The sequence below is a fragment of the Carassius auratus genome, chromosome 22, assembly GCF_003368295.1.
Source record: "Carassius auratus strain Wakin chromosome 22, ASM336829v1, whole genome shotgun sequence".
Classification (NCBI taxonomy): Eukaryota; Metazoa; Chordata; class Actinopteri; order Cypriniformes; family Cyprinidae; genus Carassius; species Carassius auratus.
The window spans coordinates 9316103-9336172 of record NC_039264.1 but is presented as its reverse complement, the minus strand read 5'-3'; the positions used below and the strand labels follow the sequence as shown (position 1 = coordinate 9336172).

General features: G+C 37.2%; 2 protein-coding genes across 2 annotated transcripts in view; both read left to right on the top strand.

The window, feature by feature from the left end:
* Positions 1-20070, top strand: part of LOC113039628 (rab GTPase-activating protein 1-like) — an 87969-nt gene that overhangs the window by 19057 nt on the left and 48842 nt on the right. Inside the window, exons 11-13 of the mRNA XM_026197585.1 lie at positions 521-638; positions 6250-6343; positions 6465-6615. Of these exons, the coding sequence (XP_026053370.1) occupies positions 521-638; positions 6250-6343; positions 6465-6615 (363 nt within the window). The remainder of the gene's footprint in view (positions 1-520; positions 639-6249; positions 6344-6464; positions 6616-20070) is intronic.
* Positions 15099-19986, top strand: LOC113039629 (G-protein coupled receptor 52-like). Its single transcript, XM_026197587.1, has one exon. It carries the CDS (start codon positions 17149-17151, stop codon positions 18259-18261), a length of 1113 nt encoding a protein of 370 aa, XP_026053372.1. The 5' UTR covers positions 15099-17148; the 3' UTR covers positions 18262-19986.

The window sequence follows — 20070 nt, the reverse complement described above, 5'->3', positions numbered from 1 at the left end:
TCTCGTCACACCCCAATACATAATTATTTACATTTAAGTATTGCATTTATTGTGTATAGTGATGACTTTATACGCATCGTAAATGTATTAATACATTTATTTGTATTAAGTTAACAAATTAATATCTATATCACATTCTTACATTAATAAAAGTAAAACATATATTTATGTTGTATTTGTGTATAAATCTATAAATCAAATATAATTTGTAATCTTTAAATGATTGTTTCTATAATTAATGTTATTTATTATGTCTATAAAGTATTCATAATTGTTTTTATAATGCATATAAATGTTTACATATATTTATAAATTCAAGTTTTGTATACATTAACGTATTAATTTCTATAACACATGAAATATGAAAATATTGAATATATATAATGTTATAGTAAATAATAGTATACGTATTTCATATTAAGTATTCAAGTGTATATTCATGAAATGTTAATGTTTAATATTAGTATAGTATTTGGATAGATAGACAGATGTATTGTGATGCATCTCTGTGTGTTTGCAGGGCACAGGGAAGGGCAGTCAGGGAGATGCCATGTATGAAGTGGTCAGCCTGCAGAAACATACAGAATGTGCATCAGCAGCACTGCAGTCTCCCACAGAGGAAGAGGAACCAGAGGACGGTAGCTCACCATCTAGTTTATTAGAGTGCTTTTCTGTGTTTTATGTTTGTGTTTTTTTTTTTATAAAGGTGAACTGCTTTAAAGGAACCATATTCTACACTTTTGTAGTGTGCTATTTTTCCCCCCTGAAGTCCACTTATAATGTTACTCAAGTTTTTGTGCACTGAAAATCAGGGTGTTTATGACCATTTTTCACGTTATCTTTAACCTTTAAGATTTAAACAGGCTTTTTGCGGCTGTATATTTAAGGATTTAAGGCTCTGTTACATTTAATAAATATTGCTTACATGTAGAGAGAGCGTGAGAGAGATCTATTTTATATGAAAATCTTTTTTAATATAATTTATGTAAAACAAAAAGTAATATATTTTATATATATTTCAAATGTATTTCGTATATGAGTAATATAATTTTTATATTAATAAAATATTAGATTTTTTGACAATTTTTAGATTTTTTAAAAATTATTTATGAATTTGTTCCAAGCTTTATCAGAACACTATACAATTAAGGTTTTAACTTTTGCCCCATGATGACCCTTACTGCCAAAATAATTAAACAAACATAATACAATTACAAAAGCAACAATAAGAAGAAGAATAGACAATTTGAGAAGAATTAAAACAAAATAAAATAAAATACAAGATAAAATTCTCAATATTGTACACATTTACAAATGAACAATATTATTGTAGGAATAATAAAACCTAAATAATAAATAAATACCTAGATAATTAATACAATTCAGTGCTCTTCATAGAGTCTTCACCTTTTCAAAATACGTTATCATAGGATGCCATGTCTCATAACATTTTTGGACAGATCCCTTCATTAAATATAACATTTCCGCCAAATTCAAATAGCTTTAGATTTATTAACCTTATATGTATTAACATGTTAACATCTAAAACATGATCTAAAACATATATTGAGATTTTTCAGACTTCTACAAAAATATATGTATTTCTTTTCCTTTTGTCTGATCAGATAGTAAATGAATCTGTTAAAGTAATTAAATTTCCATGTGAGTTTGCAGCCTTGCCTCACTTACCCCCATCCACTCCTACAAATACAGGAAAAATGAGCATCTCTGAGCTTGCTCGGCTCTCTTTTCAGAGCGAGAGGGAGTGTATGTATGTGTGAATGTACATGCGGACATAAAAATAACAGATTGCCTTGGCTCTAAAGCTTTAGCAGGTCCATTTGTTTCTGTTTTTTTCAATGTCAATGCTAGCACATCAAGTGAATGCGATCATCCGTCCAGATTTTTTCTACCACCAAATTTGAGCATGATCAACAGTCGCTCCCCTTGCATTTTCCTGCCTGCGGTTTGGCAGCACGAATCCATCGCAAGCTTTAATTTAGTCTCGGCCGATAGCTCTAGGTGAAGTGTTTCAGCCGTCTGTCTCTTTCACCGAGCGGAGACGGCTTGTGTTTTTGACAGGGTGCCACAAGCCTGAGATGTGAAACCCTGGTGGCTTTCAAGTGGTTATCAGCACCCATTTCAGAAGAATGGATTCCAATTTGGTTAAGTGCTATTGGCTCTCGGGCTCTGTGTGTCGTCTGACCACCTGGAACTGGCCGGTTTTTCTTTTTTCTTCCGTTGTCTTCGGTTCTGCTCAATTGATTTTTGCACACAACGTGGAGTAATTATCACGTGGGTTTGAGTAGCATCTTAAAGGACATTTCTGTGTTATTTACTACCTAATGTCCGCGAACGGTGTGATAGTTGTGTGTTTTAAATATTAACTGTATTTGCAGGGCTGATTGCTTTGCTAGGCGTCCATTCTGGCACAAAAATTGAATATTCATCAAACGTCGTACTTCCTAAACAGCTGAACAAAGAAAGAGTGTTGCGTTGTTTAATACCAGCAAATATAGGTTATAGTTAATGTATGTAACTGCCTAGAGGGAATTGAGGGTGAGGCTGTCATAATTTTGGAGGTTGCCAGATTTGCCAGACACGGTGGATGTTTGCATTTTACAAATTTTAAATACAGGAACTCCATATGTTCGCGAAACAGAGCTGGAATAAAATACGAGTCTCATTTTGGATAATAAGGGCCAGATTTTCATAGGCTAAGCAATTAGTTTTCCCACACATAGTCCGGTCCCATATTTGATAACGCAAATGATATAGGACTAACTGAACTTTTGTAGCTCATAAATCAGTTGAAAAACGTGATATATAAATGTATATTATTTAAAGAGAATTAATTTATACATAGTCGATATCGGCACAGATTTTTTTTCCTTTGCCTTTTTTTTTTTTTTTTTTTTTATTAGTCAACTTGCAGAAAAGTTGCATTATCCAGGGTTATTATGGTTAATCTTAACTAAAATGAATAAACACACACACACGCACACACACACATATATACATATATATATATATATATATATATATATATATATATATATATATATATATATATATATATATACTTCAGCTAGTTTTTCATTCTCGTTTAGTATTTTGATGTACTAAAATAACTGAAATGAAAATGAATGACAACTATGTAGACATATTTAATCAAAGACTAACAAAAATACACACATTACCAGAATTTAATACAAATAAAATAAATAATAAAATGAAATTAGATGATTGTAAAAATACAAAATAAAAGATGTAAACTATTACTGAGAACACTATCTCAATGCTGCTAAAATAACTAATAATACTAATAAACTCTAAGCGCCTGAAAAAAATGCACCTGCAAATAATTAAAGGTTATGTTGTGTTTAATCGTTTTTTAACCCATGTCATATTTAAAACTAGTGTTTTTGTTGTTTATGATCAGTGTATCAGTGCAAAACTCAACCTTTGTTGGCAGTTTGTTAAAATACGTAACCCAAGGTATGAGTAGTATATAGTAGTATATTAGTAATATTGACTGCTATGCTCACCAATATATTTCCTGAATCCTTAATTTCTTTACCACTAAAATATTTTCCAGCAGTAACTACATCTAATCAATCAAAACTTGTCTTGTCTAGCCTCTCTGCGGACTTTCTGCGAAATGAATGAATGATTCCTTTTTATTCAGCCATTCTCATCGAATCTCATATTTTGGTTTGTGCAATTTGTTCCAAGCCTCGATTTCTGGGCTGTACAAGAAAATCATTGTTGTTTTTGGAAGCATTTGCCCTCGCCAGCTTTCGCCACTGTTTCTGAGATCTATTGGGGAGGCAGATGGAAAAGAAGATTCATCCGCCCACATCTGCTACAAAACCACTATGTCACCTTGCGACAGAGGCTCTCTGCTCAAGGCTCTCTCTCTCTCTCCCCATCTCAGTCTCTCTCCTTGCAACGTTGCCAAGGTACTTGTGCAGTAAATGTAAAAAGAAGCCCTTTTAAAGCATTTCAAAAGAAACCACTGTGTTCCAGACCTCACATCGGGGATTGTAAAATGCATGGCTTTTGAGGCTCTTGCTGGAGGTCATGAACATTGTAAATGGGCTCAAAAGCAGTTTTCAGTTTGGTGACCCATGAATTGATTCCCTCGGTTTATGTTCTGTTTATTATTTAAAGATCATTACTTTAAAATCTTGGTTCTTCTTAGCATAATTGCAATTGATGTGTTTTTTCGGATTTACATAGTTGACTCCACCAAATGCATTGCCATCCATTCCATCCTCCTGCAGCAGACATGTTGTGGCTGCAGACCTTGAGGTATGGGCTTGGAGGGCAGAGAGTCTGCTGGTCGGCTCTTAATGACCTTTGCAGACATTAAGTCCAAGACATTTTCTTTATCACCTCAAGGCGTGACAGTAATCTTGGCACTCCGCGGCCCTAACTAATGCAGGTGCGTCTGCCGTATAACTCACCTCGGTCTTCTGGATGCTGCAAGGACGACTTTGGCATTTCGCCTGAATGCTGTGTTTCAAAGAAGTTGTGCAGCATCCTAACATGCTCGAACGGAGTCCTCCGAAGTGCTGCCCTGCAGGGAGTTGTAGGAGTGATGTTTGCCCACAATGTACACGCATTTGCAGTCGGCGACTACAGGACAGGATGTACTTTGAGACTCAGGGCGTAGACTCTCACCAGAGGTATAGGACTTGAGCTCAAAGTGGGATCTGATTGCGTCACTTAGATCTTAATATTGATCTGTTATGTTTAGATTTAATATTAATCTGTTATGCTCTCAAAGCGTGACAGCAGCTGTAGTGTGGCAGAATGCCTTCCATATGGCCATAATTGATAGAGCCAGTGTTATTTTTACAGTTGTCTTTGTTTTAATTTGCAGTTACATTTACTTGTTTACTGGCAAATCCGTTTATTTTAATAGGAATAAACCAGGTTGGGAAAACATGCGTTGATTTTGCAACAGGTTCAAGGTGGTCAAGCTAGTTTATTGGGGCATTTGCTTTACGCATTGCTACGCTATTGACGACATTTTTTGTCTTTGAAATTTCAGGAAAGCTTTGCTCTCAACAGCTATAGTCATTTTGCCATTTTTTTTGTTTTGGTCACATTTACAACAAAAATTCAGTCATTTTAATAGGAATACAGTAATTCATAAATTCATTATTTGCTAAATTCATAATGACTGAAAAGATTTCCCTGGTAGATTTCGCATTTGCTTCAGATTTTAAGTTTTTTTTAATTTGCCGTGTTGTCCAACATAAGCCCGCTTGGTTTTGAAATGACATCTGTGTGAGCGGTGCTTCATACATCGCTACACTGGTAATATAATAGTAATAATAATTGCCTTTTTTCACTTTGCAAAATATCATGAAGATCTCATTCAAACAATAACCTGTTTGTCTTTGGACAAAAATATTTGTTTAGTAATATATTTATTAAATGGCATCTGAAAATAATATTTTAGTTGATGGGGAAAGTGGAAAGCAAAATAATTTAATAATTATAATTAGGGGTCGGCCGATATGTGTTGATGCAGAAACAGATTATTACAGATCAAGTAGGCTAATAACCAATATTTTAAACCGATATATATATGTCTGGTGTAAAAAATTGAAATGATCATTAAAATTAAGAGTAACAAGGGCTTTGACAAAAAACCTTCTTTAAATGCTTTTACATTATTTTATCGGTAAATCGGTTTTTGGAAATGACTGATACCGATAACCATAAAAATGCTTAATTTCGGAGCTGATAATCAGTCGACCCCTAATTATAATACACTATTATAATTTATGTACAGTATGCTTTCATTCAGTGTCCTTGTTTTAGCATGTTTTAATAAAAAGAGCTTTTTCACATAATGACTTAAACATTCTGACTAGTGTGTAAGTTTGTTTCCACATTTGCTCCTTTTTGTGCAAATGTATTACACAATATTTGTGTTTTCTAATCAGTTTTTCTTGAATGTGTAGGATGTGTTTGTGCGAGTTCATTAAACTGCTAACAAAGCACTTTTATAGTTTACCACTTCAGCTAAATTTGATCTAATATTTTGGCCATGAATGGATTATATGAAATTAATTTTCTTTTTTTCAATTGTGCTACATTCTTAATGCATTAATATTTGTTTCTCTATTTTTCTTTTTTCAAACGAATTATCGTAACGACATGTTTTTGACCTTGTTTTCTTTTGCCAGTAACAGCATTAACAAGCATTTATCTTTGTCCTCCGCTGTACAGATAGCGACAGTGAGATCTCTAGCGGGACAGGAGACGTGTCGAAGGACTGTCCCGAGAATATTTTGGAATCCTGGGCAGGGATCCTCAACAGATGGTGAGATTTTTGGCCCGACATGAGAGTATGACCAGATTTGGAGTGCAATCCATATTGAACTCGACAGCAAAATACCAGCTCTGCTGTGCTGCAATGACGCCGTCTGTCTTCCGTCTGTCAGGCAAGGAAACCTTTTGGTGCGACCCAAGGGTCTGTCTGCTATGGTGAAGCCTGGGATCCCGGAGGCCTTGCGAGCTGAAGTCTGGCAGCTCCTGTCTGACTCGCACAACGATCAGCCTCTGCTGGAGCAATACCGCATCCTCATCAACAAGGTAAGAAATGACAACCGTTACCGCTGATTTTTGTTTTTCGCATAAGTCACATTCCGCCCAATTTTTACCCAACTACAAGGCATACGTTTCCGAACAATGTAGCATCCACATTTAGGGGTCTTTTCTTGTTTGTTCGTTGCAATTTAGTAAATACACTCAACAGATGTACCAAGGGAGTTTGTGTGGTTTTGAAGTGAGGTTTAAAATTGCTGTGGACCCGCTTTGTCTGAGCAAAGGCAGCGGTCTGAAGAACAGAAAAAGTCTGTGTGCGTCTTCAAGGGTAAAACTGATGATCTTTACTTACTAGTTTCCATTTGTCAGCGGGATGAACCTTTGCAGTAGAGCAGGCTGTTTATTTACTAAACATATTTTCTACCCTTATTGATGCTTCACTCAGATGTTCGTTTGACCTCGTGAACTCGTGGAAACGGAGTTAGTCGAATGTTTTTAGCGGTGCTGAGAATGCATCTAATTGCTTATTCCAAAAGCAATGTCACAGCAAATTCAAGCAATTCCAGCGCAGCTATAGATCCTCGACAGCTGATTATCTGCAATAGGACTGCGGTTTTTGCAAGGGACAGCTTTTTTTACATGTTTGAAAGGCTATTTATTTCATGTTGTTCCTGCGGTCAGACTGGTTCTCATGCCAAGCGTGGTCAGTGACTGGAACCTTCCCACACTGATATAACAACTGTTGACTCAGAAACATGAGTCAGATTGTGGTATTCAGCCACTAATTTGGCAAGAAATTCTTTCAGTGATCCACATTTTAGCTCTGATGATTGTTCATTTCCCCTTTTATAAAGAAAACCTGGTGTCTTAGAGTTTAAAAGCAATTTTGTCAGTCAAACACTTTATTTATTTGTTAGGTTATTTTCATTTATGGATATTTTATGTGGTAATAAAGGTTAATAAAACACTTAATATACATTTGACTAACCACTTTGCACACCACTGATTTATATTTTTTAATTTATATGATTAATGTTTTGGGTGAAGAAATCTTATAATATTTGGTATATTTTTGGTATATATTTTTTTATGAATATTTTATAAATATACATGCATAAATATTTGAATAAATAGATATTATTAAATGTTTATTATAGGCTTGTATTGCATTTAATTACATACTAATTATGCATTATTATGTGCATTTTTTATTAGTAAGTTTTATATATTAAATAATATATGTCAAATATAAATAATGTTTTTGTCTTTTCTTCCTTTGGAGAAGGATTCCAACCAGAAATAATTTACTATGAATGAAATGAAAATTAAATTGAACTAATTTTGTAGCCCCCCCCAAAAAAACAAAAAAACACTGGGACTCTTATTTTAAATATTGTATATACTATTTCTGGCTGGTCCTTCAGATTCTTACAAGTGTCTAAAACATATAAAAGTCATAAAGTAGACATTGTCAAAATTCATCGAGTGCATAAGCAATAGTGTTGGCATAAATGTGCGCTATTCATTGATTGAGAATCAATTTGAAACCATCCATCGTGATTTGATTTTCAATCCCCAAAATATAAGGCGACTTAAAATGATCATTAAGACATTTGTTGTCCCATTTCATGTATTGAAGACTTCTATTAAATTAAATTTAACAAAACTCACATGTGCTCCTTGAATACGTTTTACAGTTCGCGCACATATATTTTTATTAGCAAATGAAGCAAATAACCCCCCCACAACACATGAACACTGCACAGAAACCACCACGGCCCATGACTTCAAGTTTTACTTTAATACCGCTTCTTTTGTGTCCTCATAGAGGTATTTTTAGGTTATCTTGAGTTTTTCTTTATGTGCAAGCCAATAATCATTACTTTAGGAGCAACTCCTGAAATACAGCACAATAATCAATGCCAGGCTATGAGAATGATGGTGAAAGGGCGCCATAAAATACCTCAGCACTGCAAGAGAGTGTCGAATGGAGTGTGGGATGAAGTCAAAGAATGAATGTGAAAACAGAAAAGGAGTAATGATAAGAAAGACTTTGCCAGATAATGTAAATCCTACAGTTCCTCCCGCAACCGCTCCAGTCTTTCTTTTGAACCGAACACCGTACTGGCTTCAGCGTTATTGGCCGCGGAGAGAGTATAATTTATTTATTCATTTAATTTCAAGAGTCCCCCACTGCAGATCATGATGGTATAACCGTTGTGGTTCTATTAATAAAAATAAAAACACCATGCAGAGATCTGGCCATTAACGCTATATTTAATGTCAGCGTTATTAATGGTTGGTTATCGTGCCGTGGGTAGTTAATGCAATATTTGTTTGAGTAAATTAGCCACAGTTTTTCTGTTTCTCAGCTGAAATAAAAAATGTCCACTCTGGCCAAGCATGTGTTTTTTTTTTTTTTTTTTTTTTATGGTGGTCTGCTAATATGTGTTTATTTCGCAGTTTTATTTAATTAATTGCATATTTTAATTAATTAAAATTTTATGAATAAATAATTTAGTAAACAATTTTATTTCTGTTTTTTAATTGAGGGAGGATTTTAGTTTGGTGTTTCCCATCAGTCAGGTTCATTTAACTTGTCTCATGCTTTTTCACATCAAAACATAATCCTGTTCTTTCCACCCTGTCTGTAATAGTGTCTGACCAGACGTTTTTTTAACACTCTCTCGAGTGTGCAGTGTCCTTGCTGTGGATCAATGAAAATGCAACCCGTGTGGTGTTTCCGAGAGCGTGAAACTGACATTTTCGCAACCTTTTCTACGCTGATGCATGAGGGATCTATCAAAGGTGCTATATTCTCTTGAGTCAGGGCTTTAAAAGTCTTTGTTCCTCCCCGCAAAAGCTTTCTGACGCTGGCTGAAAGAAGTATATACAGTCAAGAAATTACGATTGTGATGACATTATTGAAAATAAATGGTACATATTAACAAAATATTAGTTATTTTGATCAGAATAAAGTGCATACTGTTCCCTGTCCTGATTTGCTCCGCATGCTACTTTTATGAAACCCAAAAAAGTCTGGCACAATCAAGCATCTGACCTTTACACCATATTCTCACAAACAGCCTGTGTGTTTAATTACTTACACAGTAAAAAGGCATGTGAAAGCACAATGTTAAGGCATTGTACCATCAGCTGAGACACGTGGACCCTTAGGCTGAAGTAAATTGTTTGATTACAAGATTGTAACCGAGCATGAGACATCCTGAATGTCTCATGCCAAGAAGCCTCCTTTCAGCCATTTAGATGATCTCTTGGCTGCATCCAGCATTTCGTTTTAATATCATTTTTTGTTCAAGCCTCTGTTTTTTCCACCTTCTATTTCAAACGGCTTGTGGGATTATATAGTGTTCACAAACCTGCTTAAGTAGGTTATAGTCTTTATGGAGCATGTAATGAAATCTTTGGTGGCAGATCATTTCAATACAATGTTTTGTGCATGTTCTGGATTTATAAGAATAGTTCTGCTTTTTCTGAGTGTGGGTGGTTTTGTACAGTATTGTCTGGTTTTATGTGATCAGAGGTGAAACAAATTGGGGGGGTGAGGGGTGTATGTGCATTGGAAGAAATTTCTACGAAAAATTTACAAATGTACTTGGAGAATTTCTTATTTTGGACCAGTAAATAGATCCCTGTAAAATCTGCTTTTTTCCCACTAAATGAAATTTTAGTAATCAAAAAACATGTTTGATTCATGAGATTTTATACAATTTAGCAACAATTTATTATAAGTTTAACAAAAATTACATTTCTGGGGCTCTGTGAAAGCACAAATTCACTCTTTTCCATTTAAGTTATTCTGGTTTTATAGATTTTATTAAATTTTCATAATAAAAAAGCTTGTATTAATAATTGAAATCATGAATTCTACAATATAAAATTAACAACAGTTTAATAAAAGATTAACATAAATTAGATTTTTATGACCCTATGAAATGTTTTAATTTTTCCTAATTCAGTTTTATTCTACCCAAAATATTTTTTTTCTATTAACATTTTTCTGCATTCCCCTTAAGGAGTTTTGGTAAATGTTAATTCTCATGAAACTTATACAGTTTAAAGGCAATTTATAAAAAGATGTTATAAAAAAAAGTGTTTTCTGTTAAAAATAATTCTGGATTCCATTTGAATGATTTAATTCAATTTTAATAATCATGTCTATTCAGTTAAATTAAGAATTTCATTTAATAATAATATTTGTACAATAATATAGCCCTATGGATTTTTTTTTTTCAGAAACTCTTATGTCTCACACGTGTGTGTGTGTGTGTGTTGTAGACAAACCGCTCATTCACGCAGAGACCCACAGACACAAATCCATATTGTAAATCACTTTACTTTACAGCCCTCCATGACATTACGCGTTACACTGCAAATTTCATTTTTGGAGCAGGTTTCTTTGATTCTATCCTCAGAGTGTGTGCTGGTGAGCTGCCAGTATCCCAGCGTATGAGATGTTTGAGACTTGTCCACAAAGCTGTCCCAGTTTGCCTTGACCAGCTGCCCCTCCCTCACAATAGCCCCCTGTTCCCAGCACAGCCCGACATGTATCTTAATGCAGTCAACATCTAGCGACTGAGCTGCCATTCTCTCTGGACTATAACGCTTCTATTAGCGGCCTCATCATACGCCTGTTCTGCCTCCCCGAGAATCAATAACCCACCCGCACACAACGTGATTTCGTTCTCACAACGACACACCACTCACCAACGAGAGAGCCTTTTGGATGCGTTTATACACATGCCTCATTTTATGGCACTATAATGTTGAAATGGATCTTGGCCCCCATCTGCACTGTGGAGTAGATGGGGTCGGCCCCTGCGTTGCGTGCGCTATCAGACTGTGTCGCCGGGGTCAGCTCACTGCTGACACAGAAATGACAGTTTGTATTACCGAGAGACACACTTCATGCAGTCATATCCTCTGGTCATGTGTGCAGAGGTTTGAATCATGGCTACATGCGTGCCTTGGGACTGCCTGCAAGTTGTTTGTGCAAAATTTTAAACACGAGAACTTGCTGTGAATGTTACTATGGTGTGGTTATAAAACATGAGCACTATTCGGACGGGACTAGTTTTCTAAACTACGTTTGAGTTTCGATTCTTACCATCTGACGTCTGTGATTTTCATGTACCAATTCGGACGGGACTAGTTTTCTAAACTACGTTTGAGTTTCGATTCTTACCATCTGACGTCTGTGATTTTCATGTACCAATTTGGACGGGACTAGTATCTCCGTGTTTATTACAGAGGTGGGAGGGTCTGATTTGTGCATCTGGGCGTCACAGAGATCACGCGCTCTGTATGCGTGCATTGCATTCATTCAGAATGATTGCCTTAGTATTATTAAACAATAAATACTATAAATGGCTAGTATAGCAAAACCATGTTAATGTGTGGTTCCTTTAGTTTAATTGTTTTCCTTTTTTTTATTATTTATTTATTTTTTAAATTAAATGTAATTAAAACATTATGTAACTGAGTACATAAATGAACGTGAGTAATCTTACCCGATGCTGATATTACAATAGCCGGTATTAACAGTTTACGCGATCTTGCTCTTGATTTTATTATTTGTATTATTTTTTATTATTATTTATTTTCCGCTAAGCAAATATATCAAACATCCGCGCGGTAAGAGCATCTACGGTAATTCACGTTGGCCAAAACACAAGGAAACGCGTTGTGAAATAAAATATCACCGGCAATCACAGACATTCGCATTCGGACGGGATTAGTTTTCTCAGAGGATCACTGAGTTTGCTGAAAAACGTTAGGTAATTTGCTCTGGAATTATCACAGAGGTTGTGTGAGAAAAACACAGACGTGGCAGAATTGGACCTGTGTTTATCTTCGGAACACAAATGAAGATATTTTTGGTTACTGTGAGCTCACTGGCCCTCAATAGACAGTAAGAATTTTACTGTGATCAACGCACAAAGACGTAGTAAAGATGTCGGTAAAATAGTCCATGAGACATCGGGTTCAACCGTCATTTTACGAAGCTACGAGAAAAAATTTTGTGTGCAAAGAAAGCAATAATAAAAATGTATTCAACAATTCTTCTCCCCAAGTCACAATCTTCCACCATTTTGGAGAGTACCCCAGAACGTGATCAATCTAATTTGTTTACGTTAAATAAGTCATGCTGAACATAAACAACGCTGTTTTTTGTGCAAAAAAAGTTTTCTTGTAGCTTTTGTAAAATAACAGATGTCACATGGATTTTAACAAAGACCTTATTACCTTTCTGTGCGTTTATCGTTGTAAAATCCTTGCGGTCTATGGAGGGTCAGAGAGCTCTCAGATCAAAAATGTCTTGATTTGTGTTCCGAAGATAAAAAAGGGTCTTATGGTTTGGGAACAACATGAGGGTGAGTAATTAATGACAGAATTTTCATTTTGGGGTGAACTAACCCTTTAAATCTCTTTTTAATAAATAATACATTAGTTTAGTTTCGGACATTTCAATGCATTTAATTGTATACTGTGACCTTATGTACTTTTTATTTATATGTACGTTTATTTCATTTTCCACAGTTTACAGATACACTTGGACATTCCCTTAGTAATTGTGCACCGTAAGACCAGGGCGTTTTTTAAATCTAGTTATGACCTAAACAGGGTCCAATTAGATTTTTATGTTGTCTTTGAAAGCAGTGGATTTATCAAAGCCCTGACCATTGCTGTAAATAATGCCAAATCAAGTCCAGTTGTCATCCTGATCTGTACTTGTACTGCCAGTGCGGTGATGAGAGCCAGAGTGCCCTGCCTGTCCCTGTACAGAGTCACTTGGATCAAAAGCTCAGGCACCGACAGATGAAGAGGATTATGGTTATTGTTTTCTCCAGCCTTTTCTCTTTCTTTGTGATGAATCATTTATACAGTCCTCTGGCTGACACTGTTGTTCTGTAGTATCTTGTTCCACAAATTATGGATCAAAGTTTTTTAAACATTTCATCAATATGTGCCACAGAATTCTGTTTTTTTATTTAGTCTAACATCATGCAATAGGACCTATTATAATAACCAGTACATATTTGCACACCAATTTTATATGGTTTTCTTTGTTTATTTTTTTTTTTAAATAAAATAAATACTTAATGACAAATTATAGGCAACCAGTCTAATGTCTCGTGAATATATAAGTTATTTTCTGCTTAAGAGTTGAAAAGAGAAGAAATCGGAGTATAATCATTATGAGAAGGTCATTATGACTTGATATTTCACAGCGTGACTTTGATTCTTAAAGGAATAGTTCACCCAAAAACGAAAACTCTGTCATTAATTACTCAGCGTCATGTTGTTCCAAATCCATAAGACCTCTGTTCATCTTCAGACAAATTAAGATATTTTTTATGACACACACACAGCAGTAAACACACACATTTATGCTGTGGTACCCGGCGAGCATTTGGGGGTTCAGTGCTTCGCTCAAGGGCACCTCAGTCATATTATTGAAGGCTGGACAGAGCGCTGTACATTCACTCCCCCCACCTACAATTGGATTACAAGTCAGCCTCTAAAGCCATTAGGCCACGACTTCCCCTAACATGTTATAGAGCTACGAGTAATACTTTTGTGAGCAAAGAAAACAAAACTAACAACTTAATTTAACAATTTCTCTCCTCCCCTATCAGGCTTTGATGCACGTTCACGAGAATACCACAATGCATTGTTGAATGAAGTCGTTGTGTTTGTTTTCTTTGCCCACAAAGAGTGTTCTCGTAACTTCATAAACTTGCGGTTGAACCACTGATGTCACATTAAATATTTTAACGATGTCCTTACTACCTTTCTGGGCCTTGCAGGTTTCATTTGAGTTGCTGTCAGAAAGATCTTGGATGCAGGGTCTCGGATTTTATCAAAGAATTCTTAATTTGTGTTCTGAAGATGAACAAAGGTCTTACGGGTTTGTGAGTAATTAATGGTGTAATTTTCATTTTTGGGTGATCCCTTTAATTCTATGAAATGTTTTAACATTGCTGCTAAAAATATTAACAATAAAATGTATTACTCCTCTTTATATTAGTAGATTCTGACATAGCCATAATAACGTTATGTTCCTGTTGTCTGGATGGGATATCACATTGAGAGAGTCTTTTGTTTTGGCATTCCGGATTTTACAGTCGTCATCATAATTCCTTTAGACCCTCTTCATTATTCAATCCGGACACTCCCACTACCCCCAAACATGGGCCTAGGACTGAAAAGTTATCCCCCCACCCCCCACCCCCCCCGACTTCCTTTTTTTATCATCCCTGCTAGCAATGGCAAGGTTGGGGGTTCGATAGAGGATGGTCATGCGGAAGTGGAGGAATACTAACACAGCTTTCTCTGGGAATCATAGACCTCCTTGAGTACAGTCAGTAAGGACAAAGTTGCGTAAGTGTTGTCTGTTTATTGTCTTTTTTTTTTTCAGGCACCCTTTTTTGTCATCACATTCAGTTCAGGACTGCAAGCTCACCACTCAGCTAAAATATGAAATCGTTTCACCATGGGGCTTGAACATTCAGCGGCAGTGCAGCTGTGCAGGAAACATTGGCTGTCATTCTCGTAATCCCTTTTGTATTTTATGAGCTCCTCTAGTTTTAATTATGTCTAGCAAACTTGTCAGTAAAACTGGTGAAGATCTGCATTTGTGATTGTGTTAGAGCATACTCAGGCGATGATATCCTTCCAGGGGAATGAAATCCCCCCCTCCCGGAGTCTCTTAATTTGTTCCTGTTTATTGCACCATGTCAGCTGTTGTGAGGGAGGGTCCTGGCTAACTGAAATGCCTGGCAACTGTAACCAAGGGGCAGGCATTGCTGCGCTTGGGCATCGGTCTGTGTAAGTGACTTGAAGCAGGAAGGAAACGAGAATGAGGGATAATAAAACATGGAGCTGTAGGAGACAAAAGAAGAGATGGAAGTCTTTGATTATTTTTCAATGGGGAAACATCTTCAGGGTGTGCAGGAAGAAGAGGATAATGAAAAAAGAGGGAGAACATTGGAAAGAAAGAGAGAGAGAGAGAACAGAGTGCTGGGAGGAGTTGTGTGAGAAAGAGGACCTCAGGTGCCGCCAAAAGGGGGAGGGAGGAGAGTTAGAGAGTGAGCAAGAGCGGGAGAGAGCGGGGAAAGGGAGGAGGGAGCGAATGTGATCGAGAGGCACAGTGGAAGAGAGAGCGAGACTGTGAAAGGGGAGAGAGGAAACTGTGAGCCACTCACAGCATCTCTGAACACCAGCAGTGAGGGGCTGTTCTCTTTTCCTCGGCTGCTTTCTAATTTTGCCGCACAATTTGGAATAGATCTGTTTGAAGTCTTCTCACTTGAATTTTCAATTTCAAAGTGCATTTTGCACTGTGCGCGCTCGGCAGGAATTGCTGTCAACCCGCCTTGGCTCACAGGTCGCTGAAAGCTGACAAGGACAGAAACGGTACACAGATCTTCCAATTTCGGGAACGGACTGAGTATTTTAGAGGAGACTTTACAGAATGTGTCACAAAGAAGTTGGAGAAGCAGCAGCGAGGTCTACCTCAAAAGGAAAGAAGCTGGGTATGTACAACTAATCAGATGCAGAGGTTGGGATGCCATGTGATGTGCAAACGGTGGACTGAAACCAAGAACATTGGGATTTAATACCTGTCCTGATGCGATGTGTGGAGAAACCTTCACATAAGGAGATATATACCTGTTTTGGAAGACACAGGTTTTTTCTTTTTTTTACGTGACCTGCTTTTATCCGAGGCACAGTGAAAGTTCATGACAAGTAAATGGATCGGGAGCAAATAAAACCGAAGCCATTGCCGTGGCCCCCCAGAACACCATCTTGAAATTTTGATTAGTTCCGTTTTGCCTAACTCAGACTCCCGCAGGCTATGAGCTGTGCTCTGCGCAGAGATAGCTCTGGCAACTCTCATATGCTGTTCTGTGTTTGTTTAGAGTGTCTGTGTTTTGATTTGGACTATAGAAACCAAAGGGGGTCGAGACTGGCAAAGAGGACAGTATTCCAGAAACAAAACAGGGGTCATGTTACTGTTTGGTGACAAACTGATATGATCAGATTTTTTCAGACTTTTTGCAACTCTTGAAATTAAATTTTTGTGGACTAAGGAGAAGGTATGACCCAGGAACTTTGTTCATTTAAATTCTGTTACCTTTATTGGGTCTTGCCTTAATCCTTCTTATATTGTCTTAACTGGTCAAAGGAAACTTAAGGAATTGGTCAACTTCACTGTGGGTGCTGTGGACAATATTGCCAACTGGCCTTCAGCACAAATGCGCAACCCTTTTGTTTCCAGCAGCCATAGTTTTGTTTCCCGAGGAAATATCTCTGCTTCACAATTACTGAACTGCTCCTAAGCATGACTGATTTCAGAAGAGTGCTAGGCAATTTTTTTTCTTCTCCACACAGACTGTATTGATTTTTGCCAATGCTCAATTCATTGAGGTCCAGCCATGTGAAAGACAGAGGTAAAGGGGAATAGGCAGAAGATTGAGATCAAGAAAGCACAGACACAGGATCACTCTGCAGGCCATCTACAACGGAACCTTATCCAAGTGGACAAGGTCCGGGACAATGAACCGGTCGGAGTTGATCGAACCGGTTCCCACTGTAAACGGCAGCCTCAGTGGTCACTTCGGTGTGTCCCTAAACTATTCCTGCCCCCTAGGTTGGGGGCAGAACAAGGCCATGGAAGCATGCGTCATAGAGACTGCTGTCATTGTGTTGCTGACAGTGCTCATCATTGCTGGGAATTTAACGGTGATCTTTGTGTTTCATTGTGCCCCGTTGTTACACCACTACACCACCAGTTACTTCATCCAGACTATGGCCTACGCGGATTTGCTGGTGGGGCTAAGTTGCCTGGTTCCCACCCTTTCCTTGCTCCATTACCCAGCTGGTGTCCAAGAGCCAATCACCTGTCAGGTGTTCAGCTACGTCATCTCTGTTCTCAAGAGCGTATCGATGGCTTGTTTGGCTTGCATTAGCGTGGACCGCTATCTGGCTATTACCAAGCCTCTCTCCTACAACCAGCTGGTAACACCCTGCCGCCTTCGCTGCTGCATCGTTCTCATATGGATCTACTCTTGCGTGGTGTTTCTCCCGTCTTTCTTTGGCTGGGGTAAGCCGGGGTACCATGGGGATATCTTTGAATGGTGTGCCCACTCTTGGCCCACTTCTGCACTCTTCACTGGCTTTGTTGTGTGCCTGCTGTACGCCCCTGCGGCCCTAGTGGTCTGTTTCACCTACTTCCACATATTCCGCATCTGCCAGCAGCACAACCGAGAGATCAATGAGCGACGGGCACGCTTTCCCAGCCAGGAGATGGAAACTGCTGAAGGGGGCAACCACGCAGGCCACGGGCCAGACCGGAGGTACGCAATGGTGCTCTTCCGGATCACCAGTGTTTTCTACATGCTTTGGCTCCCCTACATTTTTTATTTCCTTCTGGAGAGCTCCCATGTGCTGGACAGCCCTGCCCTCTCCTTTGTAACCACCTGGTTAGCAATTAGCAACAGCTTCTGCAACTGCGTCATTTATAGCCTGTCCAACAGTGTATTCCGGCTGGGGATGCGTAGACTCTCACAGACACTCTGCTCCTCCTGCTCATTCAGCCCCTGCACTCATGATGACAAGGACTTTGGAGAGCCAAAGCCAAGAAAGAGAGCCAACTCCTGCTCCATCTGAAGGTCTCGAAGGGTTGCTTGGATCAGTCATACGCTGCTAAGTGTTGTTGCAATGGGTTTTAATGTAATTGTAACTGTTGGTCGTTAGAAGACTCTACCAACAGTGAGGATGTTGAAGTTGTCTAATAGTCATGTGATCTACATATCCTTGTAAATATTAAGATAACACCTGCCTTGGTCCTGTAAATACCACAGAAAGGTCACTGGCCACAACTAGTTTAACAACCTAGAGATATGCAGTTTTAAGAGCATTTGTGAGCAAAAAACAAAGCCAAGGGGTGGGTTCAAAGCTCTCGCTTGTGATGGCTCTTTCCAGATATAGGGCACACTTGCTATTTTTAGATACGTTACCCATGTTGCTGGATTGGTTGTTTTGATGTTTGTTGAATTAGTTTTGTGTCGCAGCTGTAACTGTAAAAACGGTTGCTTTACAAAACGGTGAGAGCTTAAAATCTTAACTAGCTGGGTCTTCTCCTAGTGGCTTTTATGGTACAGTGTATCTTGAATCTTAAATATTCACAGGCAATTCAAGTCAAAAGCGATGTAGCAAAGGACAAACAGCTTGGTCTGTGTTTTATTTTTTCAAAATCTTCATTCTAGATCAGATCTTTTTGTAGGAAATCTTGAAATACCACATGCGCACAATATCAACAAATGCCTGTAATGGATGTGGACTGTAGTTTAGATCCCCAGTGGTGTAAAGCCTTAGCTGTTTGTAATTAGACCTATTTGCCTGCAGTGACCCTTTGAGAAACATGCAATACAGCATGTTTTATTTTTTAGTTCATATTTTTGCCAGATCAGCTTTAACTTAACTTGACCTGACCTTCATATTACCTAAAGCTGAGCTTTTTCAACACACTTTAATATATTTATGTCCAAACTGTTCTTTTTTGTCTAAAGTCTACAAATGTAATTTTCATTCTTACTCGGTTTTATCTCTCTCAAAGAGTTGTTAATTTATTTTTATATTTTTCAATGAGTTTTAAACAGTTGACATGATGATATAATTATTTTTCCATTTAAAATGCATGTAAATTTAACAATTTATTTTTAAATAGTCAAAAAAAGTACATACACAAATTGTTTAGTTTTTATTTTATTCTGTTCTAGTTTATACATTCCAATTCCAGTTAATACATCCCAATTATTTTCCAAGGATTTACTGATTTTCTGCACATTTGTGTGACTGTCACAATATACTACTTGTCATATTTGTTTCTGCAATGAGTATTTTTGTTATTACGCATCAGCCATTATTTTTGTAACGATACAGAGAGTACAATATATGGCTGCTTCTTTTTGAATTCTAATACTTGGGTATTGTTTGGGGCAGCGTTAAACTCATTGCTTGAGTCTAGTATTGGTGGTTTAGTAAGAAACTGTTTTTTTTTTTGTGCATATTTCAGTTTGTTTATGCCTGTAAAATTGATTTGCTGATGGATGTTACAGCCCTGTACATGCTGAACTACGCAGCTCTAAAAAAAATCACAATACAACAACTAGTTGATGTGCATTAGATAATGAACAAAAAAGAAAAAAGATAATAAGAATATACTCTTTCTTTCAAATTAAATGGTGAGGGTGTTCTTTTTTCGTTCTTAATAACAACTTAGAGAAATTGACTATTTATTTATTTATTTTATTTATTTTTCAATGTCCAATGGATATGAAACTGATAAAATAGCAGTATATTCCTGTATTCATTTAGCTGATGAACCTATAATGTCTCTGTCAATTTTTTTTCTTGATTATGAGAATAAAAGAGAATAAAAAATACAATATATACGTTTTTCTTTAGTTCAGAGAT

Excerpts from the sequence above, each read along its gene's own strand:
- LOC113039629 (XM_026197587.1), top strand. The coding sequence starts at position 17,149 with ATGAACCGGTCGGAGTTGATCGAACCGGTTCCCACTGTAAACGGCAGC.